The sequence below is a fragment of the Convolutriloba macropyga genome, chromosome 5 (assembly GCF_964194025.1).
Source record: "Convolutriloba macropyga chromosome 5, txConMacr16.3, whole genome shotgun sequence".
NCBI classification, from domain to species: domain Eukaryota; kingdom Metazoa; phylum Xenacoelomorpha; order Acoela; family Convolutidae; genus Convolutriloba; species Convolutriloba macropyga.
Window position 1 is genome coordinate 74,544,551 of NC_134472.1, and position 11,591 is coordinate 74,556,141.

The window sequence follows — 11,591 nt, forward strand, 5'->3', positions numbered from 1 at the left end:
TTTAGTCTTTCTTCTGAACGGGCTGCGTTCAGTTATGCTAATCGAGATCAGAAAAATTTCATTTTGATCATATTTTTCTTTTTTTTAACAACTAAATTGAAAATATAACCCAGGGGTTAAAAATTACAAGTTTTAAATGTTGCACAAATCTAGTACAATGTTAAAAATCAAAATTAGTGGTTCCGTTTTATAATCGATGTACTTTTTGTCCAATTTCGAAGAGCTTCAAATCTAGATTGCTGTTTGTAACAATGTGCTATACGCTTCGAGTTTCCTTAAGCTGGTTCAATTTTGTAAAAAAAAACATTTCATTTTATTTGTCTTGCTTTCTCATAACGATCAATTCCATGCCGTATTTTCCCTCCATTGACGTGTCTTCCCTTTACTGCTATTTTTTAATTAAAATATTTCTCTTCGTTCGATTTCAATTTACTTAGCGCATATAGCAGTATTTTGAAAATTAAGAAAGCATAGCTTCTTTTAACTTGATTTTTTATTGCATTCACAAAAAGAAAATTAATAATACAAATTATAGAAAAAATTGAAATAGATAACAATTCGTATTGCTTTCAACATAAACTACAGTTTCAGTCACTATCCGTGAACGTTTTCGGCCAAACGGGTGAGATGGAAGTTATCGGCTAAAAGTCCATTTCTCCGTGAACCGGTGCCGGTTTCGGCCATACAACTACCGACTGGTTATTCTCCATGAAAGCCGACATCTCATCAATCCGAAAATTATCTGGAATTTCACTTTCCATCTTGATATCAGGCTGACAATTCTCTTCCAAAACTGAACTAATTTCGGCACTTTCGCTTAGCTTTGAGGTCGCGACACTTTCTGTGGACGAATCAGGCGAGTTTGTGATTGTGTTCATACTGCTGGACTCTGATTGGCCGGTTGTGTTTGAGAAGTCAATGACGTCATCGGATGTTGATGACGCAGCATTAGCAGCGGTTGTGGGTGTGTTAGGTGTTACGTCATCAGATTGCAGCAAGTGACTGTGTAAGTTGTAGTTGAGAGAGTGTCTGTCTCGACTCCTCTTTGAGGGAAATGAGCTATTGCACCCTAAAAAGAAAAAAAAATTCAGAAATTTCAAAAAATGATTTCAGAATCCCATTAATTTCGGAAAGGCATGAGCACTCATGCCCACAAAACAAGTCGACAGGTTTAGTCAACTTACGATTTGACCTTCAAAAATCCCTTTCTTAAAGTTATTTTCTAATCAAAATAAGCTTCAATAAGCAAAAGTTTGAAAAATGTGATAATAGATCTATTTAAACGTGTAAATAGATCTAATATCACATTTTTCAATTTTTGCTGGCTGAAGCTTAGTTTGATTAGAAAATAACTTTAAGAAAGACATTTTTGAAGGTCAAATCGTAAGTTGACTAAACCTGTTGACTTGGTTTGTGGGCCTGAGGGCTATTGCATCAAGTTGAATCTCACAAACGAACGTGCCAAGAAAAATTACTATTTTTAAACTCAGATATATTTTTTATTGTTATGGTGTGACATTTTGAATCAAATTCTTTGCTGATTTACATTTTTTCGTTAATGCAACAGCGCTGCAACTTGATTACGTGCATTTTGGTGTGTAGCAAATTTCGAGGGAACAACAAACGTATTGTTAGAAGGTTGAGAGAGAACAATCTAATGTAAATTGTGCATGAGATAAGCTCGACATAGCTTGACAAGAAGCTCTTATTGTTCAACGTATTCTTGGCTAGAGAAATGAAGCCTCGAGGAATAAGACAGAACGTGAGAACGGGTTATAAGCGATGCCCAAGTTCGAGAGCTTATAATAACAGTTGGTGTAAATGGGTAGCACACTAGGCTTGCAAGTGAGAGATACTGGTTCGAATCCAGTACTGGTCCATTTTCACAGTTGTCGCACCTGCTTAGACCAACTAACACCTATTGCATATTCAAGAGAGACAACTATACCCTACAATTAATTTTACCTTTGATCCAGCATGAATGTTGCAGCCTCAAGTGTACATTGTTAAAGTGTTGCTTGAGGCAAGTTTTGTTCTTGTATGTCTTGTGACAAACTCCACAGATCAGCCCCTCCACTGTCTCCCCAAAAACTGGCACCTCGAGGTCGAACTCTAGGGACGGGTTCCCACCCCCACCTCCTCCACTCTTGTGCTGTTCCTGGGAAGAGGATGAGGAGGAGGAAGGGGAGGGGGAGGCACTCTCGCCACGGGTGGCAACCGTGGAACCTGTGACAAAAATGGCATTGCTCTGATATTGAACGTTTTATCGGATATAACATTTTATTTCATGGTTAGGTCTTGGTTACTATGACACCAAGAGTTTAGTCAATCTAAATGAGCTAGTACAGTCCAGTCCATATAAGCCGTTACTTACAGTAAATGAAGCTTAATTTTCATATTTTTGTTTGTGAGTTTTGTCTCCACAACAATAAGCGAGGAGGCAGAACTTTCTAAAACCCTGTCCGATATTTCAAGTGTCCAATAATATAATCCAATAATGATTAATTGAATTGATTAACTAAACTGTTGATCTGTTGTTTTGATAAACATAGTCATGGTAACCAAGTTAATTGTTAGTTCAAAGTATTTATGTATTAAAAAATACAATAATTAACCAGAGAAAAAATTGGACACGATTCAATTTACCAATTTCAACTTGACAGGTCGAATAATTATAACTGTATCCTAATTTTAAAATAGTGGATAGTTCATGATTTGAGGGTTAAATTGGCTATGATGGCAAAGAGTTCTGAAATCTGAACTGAATTAGCATTTTCATCTGATTTGGCACACTTACTAGCAGTTGTAACAGCAGTCGTTGTGTGAGCCGATGAAATGGAACCCGGGCTGTTCTGCTGACCACACGAAGCAGACGGGGAGGAGGCGGAAGATGCGGTACTATTCACAGTGTAAGTGGAGGGTGGAGTGTGTTTGCTGGCGGATTTCAGTGTGGGCACCATAGTTCCACCCGGACCCATTTCCAAGGAGGCGTTGGGTGGGTAGCTTGTGACGTCACTTGAGGAAGAAGAGGGGAGGGAAGATACGTTGAGTGGTTTGATTTGAATTCGACGAGTCTCTGAAACGATCAACCAATCAGAATTAAATTCTGTTTCATCAATATTGTAGCTGGTTACTTTGAAAAAAAGTTTTTGAACTTTAAGTTTTAAGTGTCGAGATATAGCGCGTAGTTAAAATCAGCATAAGATATAGGGCTTAATCGCGGACACTTTGGCGCACTATGGAAACAGTACGATATAACGGTGTTCTTCTTTGCCAAAAGGGCTAAAACTATATTTTCTACATTTACTTATGCTATAATTTTTAGCCAAAACGGCTAAAATTATATTATCTAAATTTACTTATGCTGTAACTTTTAGTCAAAAAGGCTAAAATGATATTGCTATAATTTTTAGCCAAAAGGGCTAAGAATTATCTAAATTTACTTAGATAATTCTTAGCCCTTTTGTTGATATTCAAGCGCATCAGCGAACATAATTCAAACTTACTTGGCGAAATTCTGCTCACATTGGTCCCATCTCCCGACGCGCTCTTATCCAAGTGGGCAACTAACGTCTGCAAGCTCTCAATCTCATTCACACTTGCGCTACTCTTTCCATCATTCTGTTTAGCCAATAATGCGGACAAGTTAGCCCCGCTCACAGCTCTCACGACTTCCAATAAACTCGCGTCCGTTTTCTCAATCGCATCGTCTGTTTTGTCTCTAAAACTGACCGTAAATTCCTGATCGGAATTTGAGCTTTTCTTCAAAATGGCGCCCGGCTTTCGCTTCAGTGCGGCAACCGAGGAATTAGCTTCTTTAGTATGTAAGTTTTTGTGGAGCTTGAACATAAGAGGTGACCTAAAAGTGCGTTTGCATGTTTGGCACGTTAGCAAATTTGTCCCGGATGCGCCCGAGTTTTGGGTTGTGCGAGGCCGGGGTGATATTTTAGGAGAGGATGATGAGGAGCTATTGCTGGTGTTGAGGGCGTTGCCGGGTCTACTAGTGGTGCTCCAGTGAGATATCGTGGATGGCTCTATGATCTCTTCGTTCTGATTAATCGTGATCGGAGCGTGAGAGCGGATCTTGGAGTACTCTAAAAACATTCAGAGAGAACAAAAATTAAATTCTAATGCAACGTTATCAAAAATTGTAATTGTACGGAAAATTTTTTTTAAACGATAAAAAAGAGGCTGCCCAGTGCTACATGCTGATGGACATGGGTAAAACCGTGAGCAAAAAAATTAATTTACCTGATATTGGGGGTGTTATTTTTGGAACCGGGTTTACAATTTGCGTCTTGGTGGGTAAATTCACTGAGTGAATCAGCCCAGGCGGGGCACGAGGCGAGAAACTCTGCAGCTTCGACTCGCCACCAGACATGGCCTGGAACAACATCGGACTGTGTGTCGAAGCTGCCGGAGATCCGGTGACACTGGGCATGGCGGCAATGATTCCCCTCAACTTAGACTGGTACACACTCCTGGTTTCTTCAGTGTTGACCTGTGGCTTTTTTCCAGTTTCCAGAGCCTGGATGAACTTCGTGGCTACATCTCTTGTGTCTGGAAATTTGGTAAAGTGACGCAAGATGACCTTTTCCTCGTCATAACTTGGAAGAATCCAGGAGTTTAGTGTGACCAGACCTTCTTTGTACTTGTAACCCCGCACGTAGTCTTCATAGGTCCAAGCCAAAGAATATATAACCTAAAAGAAAAAGCGTCAAGTAAATGTTTGACCAGAAAAACTGCAAATTCTGTGAAAAAATAGGCTACAAATTAGGCTCTGCAAGCAGTATATAGGTTCTGATGTTGTAAAATTGGAAATACTTGTCTACTTAATCTTCAGAAAGGTAGTTTTTGCCAGATTCGCAAAATTTCCAGCAGAAAATAACACAAAATTTTCACTTTTATAACCAAGTCCAAGCCGAGGTTAGTCACAGTCAATGATAAAACACGACTACAGAGAGACATTTTTAATTTAAAAAATGTCAACATTGTTATTAAAAGTAAAATAATTTTTTCCGAGTTTTATGGTATTAATATTATTATATACTTTCACAATCCGAGTGTTACTTTTTAGTAAGAGGATTGTGTAAAAATTATAGTTTCTTTACATTTTATATAATTACACTTGCTCGGGATTCAAGCCTTTCTTAAGAAAAATTTTCTTTTAATATACATACCTGAAGAACCTCACTGTGCTGCAACCTAGCCAACAGTTTGTCCATCAAAATCTTGAGCTTGACAGGAATAGCCTGGGATCCGTAGAGAATCAAAGAAGCCACATCGAACACCACGTCAACGTTGATCGGTTGGGGGGTATCCGAGATCCCATGGTGCAACTTATCTTCCGCGTGTGGGATCCATCCATGGTTGCAATTTGTGCACTCTCTCTGATTGCCCGAACCCGGGCTGAAATTCCTGCAGCTACACGAAGGCACTGTGCATCGAAGGGTGTTTGTGCTAATGGTCTGGGGTGCTCCCCGGGGTGAAATTTGGGGGAGTTGAGTTGCAATTTTGGGCGGCGATGGTGATTCGTGGTCAAATTTCATTTTGATTATGTTGAATTTGTGCAGCTAGCTATAACAGTAAAATCTAAGCTGATTAATAAATGTAAGAAAATCAGAGTTATAATTGAAATATGAGGTCAAATCAATGAGGTCTAAACGAAGAGTTGAAAATTAAAGGCAATACTGAATATTGTAGGAAAATCTATTTCTCAGTACAGATATAAAATATAACTGAATAATAATAACAATAATAGTACGACTGTCGCAGGAAATTAAAAGTTACTGGCGAATTAAACCATAATATGATTATCAACTTAAAATTGTGACCAAATTCACATTAGCAATGTGAGTCATATAACTGAAGAGAGCGCGACACAGATAGCCATAAAATAGGTCCGTCCTCTTAAAATTCAGGTCGCTAATAAGTCCAAATGGAAAAACAAGAACAAGCTAAGCTAGCAATGCTGACATGAAATGTACAATCGCTTCATAGCTTGTGTGTTTTGCAGTTGTGAATTTGTGAAATTTCCACTGAAAGTAAAGGAAATGCTACAGGGGTGATAAGAAAATGGGGGTGCCGCTTTTGTCACTGCTATATACCTCTCTCTAGTCGCAGAGCAGTAGCGTTCGTTACACTACGACTCAAAGACAACATAGCTCAAAATGGGAATGATATTGTTGAAATACAAATTATATTGGACACTATTTAGTTCACATGTATAGGTATGGTGGTCATATATACGAAAAGTGATATAATAATTCCTCTCCTCGTAAGGGGGAAAGGCAGGGAAAAGCTGCAAGGAAAAATTGAAGAGTGAGCACGCTTTAAGACATGTCAAAACTGAAAGAAGTGTAGCTGTTGGACATAATGTGTATTAACATAGCAACATGTGAACAGAAATGATTTCAGAGCAAAGTGAATAAGGACAGGAAATGTCTTGTGTGTGCGGAGTGTGTTCCTGTCTGTGTTTGGCAGGTTACCCTTTTCCCTCACACGTGAAATCTCACAATCACCCCCACCACCACCCCCATACACCACTACCACTTTCACAATCACCCCCACCCCCCACCCCCCCCCCCCCGTCCCTACCTCTCCTTCAGGCGTCAAGCCTCCCCCACTTGAGTGTTACCTTTTATACCTTAGCACGTGTCTAATCTATTGCCTGTGTACAACATAGCTCACAGCCCTCCTCATAAACACACACGTGTATACGAGTGATAAAGTGATAGAAAGAAAGCAAAATGCACAGGAAAGCAGAGGCTAAACTGTCACCGAATGTCAATAGGCAAATTTGGGGGGAAATGACAAGACAGCGCAAGACATGTTTTAACATGTGCATTCACTCGCTGCAAACCAGAAAGTAAAAATACTAAATTTAGAAAGCATAATACTCGTGACAGGTAAACAGGGGGATTAAAAAGACATTTGAACGAGTTAAACTGGCTCAAGAAATTCACCAAAAACAAAAATGAAATGCTAAAAACGTGTAGGAACACACCGACATTCACAATCGTCTAACAATAAACAGCAGTTGTTGTTCAGACAAACATACAAAGATAGATACACGTAGACATCTGAGCCGCAAGAACTGTTTATTCATCCATGTATGATTATGGCAATGAGGCTAAAATGGTACAAGTGGGAGGGGGCGGGGAGGGGAGGGGGGGGGGGGGGGGGTAAATTTAGCGACAAAATTTCCAAGAGAAGCAATTTTTACATTGTAACAATTTTTTTCACTTCAACTTGACTGCTGTGTATCTGATCAGAAATAATGACGTTGTCTTATATATTTTATGTAATTATTGCAATAATAGTGCAATAAATTTCGGTATTTAACTTGCTGCAATTTTATAACTGAAGCAGCCATGTCACAATTGATGAAATAATTGCAAAACTTTTCCGATACAAATCGGGTTTTCTCTACCTTGTTGATTCCCATGAAATATTAACAAACAGTAATGGGATATAAAACATCGGTATCTCAGATCATGCTGAAAATATGATCTGATTTAGAAATCCTGATCAAATTTAACTTGTGTTGTAAAGGAAAATTCGAAACAATTAGCCAACTCGTGAGCAGCGTCTAATTAAATCTATGCCATATATGACAAATTCAGTCCATGAAATTTCAATTTTTAGAAATGCTCAAAGCAACTTTTTCAGCTGGTTATATCAACTCATCTAAACCTATTACATTTATTAAATATCCTAAAAAAAACTCGAAAAAACCTCAAACAAATTAAAATTTTCACCAAACCTTTACAATTGCAATAAACCTTTGCAATTGCAAAAGTAGAACCAAAAAATCGTTGCAAAATTAATTTGAAGAAGAGATAAATTGATCAAGATTTCAAAATAGATTGACTGAATTCGCTTGAAATTCTCTAGCTTCTTAACATATTTCTCTTGTCTTATGTTTTAGGGCTCCAATTTTTTTTGTTTTGAGAAGATTTTCATTTGTGTAGATTTTAGTAAAAAATTACTATTCTTGGAGACAATAACATAATGACTTAAAATACTTGTCAGCAAGACTTTACTAAGACGTTAACTCTAAATCAACTATACTAGACATATTTCTTGCTGATTTCAAGTTTTTTCTTTAAAAAATTCTTAACTGTTTCTTCGACTTTGGTAGTAAAATCCACCGAACTGCTGGTTTGCTTACTGTAGATTTTGATTTACTGTTATGTTACCAACGTTTTGTTCTAAAAAGAATAAATTGTGAGTTATCTAAAATTCTTTACGTCATACTGTACTGTGAATTTCATTTTACCTGCTACTGATTTTGGGGGTAATAAATTAGCATTAGATTAACGCCCATTTAGTGCGAAATCTAAATCTAGAAAACTTGAAAGTGTTTTTAGTTCAAAAAAATCTAAAAAAATGATTTTTTAATGAAAGAATATAAAACTTCCTAACTCGAAAATTAAGCTAAAAACTTCTGCTCCGATTTAATGCTAAAGTGGACTAAAAACAGCTTAAATAATCAAATATGGATCATTCCCAACAATAAGAGCATAAGACCACCAATTTGAAGAAAAAGCAAAAAAATGTTTTTTGAACACTGCTCCGTTCTTATCAACTGATTGTTGACATTAAACGATTCTTTCTCCAACGAAACGCTAAGTTGATTGATATACCAATGTACAAAATTTACCAGCGTGAGATATCTGACGCAACAATCAACCAGTGTTTCGTTAGAAACATTTTTTAAAAAATTACAATGAAGAGTATAAAATTCAATATTTTAAATAATATAGTTTTAATGAAAAAAAAATTACCTCAGAAAAAAATTCTTTCAAAATTGATAGCATTTGACTAATCTTCAATTCGATTTGTTGATGACTTCTTGATATTCTGGATAACTTTCAACTGAACCAGTCACTTATTTAATTGCTATTTCCATCGGGAAAAATGATTGCAGCTATTCGTTTTGCAATTTATTGGGGATTTAATCTTAATTTGCTGTGCTCCTGATTGCTCTTGCTAAACTTCATATATAAAAATATGAAGGTTCTGAATTCTTCATTTTTTGTATGAAAAAAGTTGTAATAAAAGTTTCTGTAGAAACAAATGCTTCAAGCTGAGCTGACCAAAAGTAATAGTCAAGAAGTCCTTTCCACTCAGAACAAAAGGAAGTTGGTATCGAACTTGTTGACGTATGTTGGAAACTTTTATGCTACGCACAGCCTCGGATGAGCCTTCTTGTTAATTAAAGTAATGGATTGCGATGGATCTTCGTTTTGAAGCATTGCAGCAGCAGTTCAAATTACTTAAGGGTGCTTAATGTAAAAAACCTCAATTTTTGCTGTACCACTTTTTCCGATAGTTTTGTAAAGTTGTTCCAAATTAGGAGTTCTGATTAGCTCTGATTGACTAAATATGGAGTTTGTCTTTTTAAAAATGGCAAATATTTCAAAAAAATATCTTCACCGTGTTACAACATCGAAATGTCATAACATTATCATCGATTTTTTTCCCAATAACCTTTTGAATTAGAAATTTTACTTAGATGCTAAGAGAGCTTCGAAACGATGGTATTACTTAAGCTGTTCCAGTATGCTTTGGAAAAAAATCAAACTCTAACAAACTTGTTGAAATAGTTGATAGAAAAGTTGAAACGGTTAGCTGCTTTTAGTCGCTGATACAAAAAAAACAAAGATAACCCAAAACTAACAATTGCAATTTCAGTACTAAAAATATAAACGTTTTTGAAAAAAAATAAGAAAAACTATCATATGTTTATCTTTTCTTACAAGCTCAACTTATTGTGAGCTTAAGTTACAACATAAGTTGCTCGCTTATGTTCAAGAGAAATAAAGTTATAATGAGCGCAATGCGGACATTACAAAATAAGCACTTTTTGCGATTTAATAAAATTTATTTTTTTCCTATTTCGCTGAAATTGCAGCTCCAGATCAGTTCAATTAATCTGTTTCTTGTTCAAATTCAATTTTTGAAGCTTTTTTGATAAACTTCAAATTTGAAAGATATTTGATTTGTCAAATTATCAGTAGTTCGTACAAACGTAACAACGGGCGCGGTCGGGTTGTCGGCTTAAATTTTCAATTTTGGTTGTTGGAAATTGCCAAATTTTGGTATTTGGCTCGCGTTTCCAATATTAGTGTGCCGCGATCGGACCTCTTACACGCCTAATATGCTAAAAGGTGGCCCGGTTATTTTCCCAAAAAAACTAATTCCCCACCCACTTTTCTAAAACGTCGTGTTTGATATAAACAACTTACCGTTGTCAATTATGACAAATACACAGATAATTGAAATATAATACAAATTTTAATGTTTTCGATAAATATTCGAAACGCAAATTTATACTTTCACTGCTTGAAGTTATGGCAAATATTCTAAATGAAAATATTGCCATGCAAAACCTAATTATTGCGGGAATGTCGCACTATTCGAAAACAGTATTAAATTAAATCTTTACCTATAAAAAGACAAGAAAAATAAAGACACTATAGAATAAAATTGTGAAAATAAAGATAAGCACAAAAATGACTCAGAAATGATAAAATAAAACTGTGTATGTAGTTCTATATGTATGTACTTACATTTTATGTGTGACTATTTTTTTCTTCACGTGCGTTTGGTAGATTGTGATTGCGGCTTACAGGAGCTTCGCCAGAATAAATTATACTCCACAGCCAGCATCGTCTCACACGCTATACAGTTACAAATTGGTATAAACGACTTTTTCTAAACAATAAATGTATCTATATATCTAAGCGCGATAAATAATTATTGCTTATAGAAAAATCGGAATTCTGCCATCGATTAAGATTTTTGTTTTGTTGTTTACGCTAAGCATCGTTTAAGATTGGTGCCAAATTATGACTAGCTTTCAGAAAGAGCGATTGTTAAAGTGTGTCGTACAACAAAAACGCGTATGCGGATGACGAAAATTGACCACCTTTTATCGTTTCGAATGTTCAACTTTGACAATTTTGATTTTGGCCACGGCATTCGTTCTTAGATGTTCTTTTGACTCTACGCTGACTATAATCATGCATCACGTCACGAGACAATTAGGTGACCAATTTTGCCGCAGTTGTGCATATGGCCACGCAAAGTGTATGTATGTATGTACACGACTTGGCTAGAAACGACTATATGTAAATCGCCGACTAGTTTGGCATTGTATGACTTTTAAGATAAGATATAGATACGCGAAAGCACAATTGTATGTATGTACTCGCTTAAGTGTGGCTCGCTTATACTTTTACAAAATGACTGTCACAAGCGTGACTGAACAAACTAAATATCATTGTTTATTGTATAGATCGACCATGACTTTATTCGACTTTTGGAAGTTTGTTTTTGTCGGATCATAATTTGAACCAAAATTTGTCGCGCTGGGTGAAACGGGCTAAAGTTATGATCAAATAACCAGTGGTTGTGATTTTGGATCTTTTCAACAATTGCCCCCCCCCCCCCCCCCCCCCACCCTGCAAGAGGGGGACTATTCTTGAATAGAATTTAAGCGAGCATATTATTAACCAATCAGAGATTACTTATAACTTTCCGCGCATTCGCTTACTATGTTAAACTGAATAGAATAAAATAAG

General features: G+C 36.5%; 2 protein-coding genes across 7 annotated transcripts in view; one reads left to right on the plus strand and one right to left on the minus strand.

The window, feature by feature from the left end:
- LOC142339644 (uncharacterized) overlaps positions 1–11,591 on the plus strand; it is a 615,633-nt gene that overhangs the window by 275,112 nt on the left and 328,930 nt on the right. The window lies entirely within an intron of this gene.
- The window catches only part of LOC142339637 (uncharacterized), a 16,382-nt gene continuing 5,251 nt past the window's right edge, over positions 461–11,591 (minus strand). For 3 of the 5 annotated variants that reach the window (XM_075389823.1, XM_075389822.1, XM_075389821.1), the window contains 6 exons: positions 5,181–5,577; positions 4,252–4,702; positions 3,507–4,094; positions 2,798–3,076; positions 1,966–2,226; positions 461–1,069 (listed from right to left, as the gene is read on the minus strand). In XM_075389823.1, coding sequence (XP_075245938.1) covers positions 642–1,069; positions 1,966–2,226; positions 2,798–3,076; positions 3,507–4,094; positions 4,252–4,702; positions 5,181–5,549 — 2,376 coding nt within the window. In that variant the 5' untranslated portion in view covers positions 5,550–5,577 and the 3' untranslated portion in view covers positions 461–641. Of the gene's footprint in view, positions 1,070–1,965; positions 2,227–2,797; positions 3,077–3,506; positions 4,095–4,251; positions 4,703–5,180; positions 5,578–10,253; positions 10,340–10,577; positions 11,029–11,591 lie in introns of those variants that run through there. The other 2 variants (XM_075389820.1, XM_075389824.1) reach the window with 2 other exon arrangements.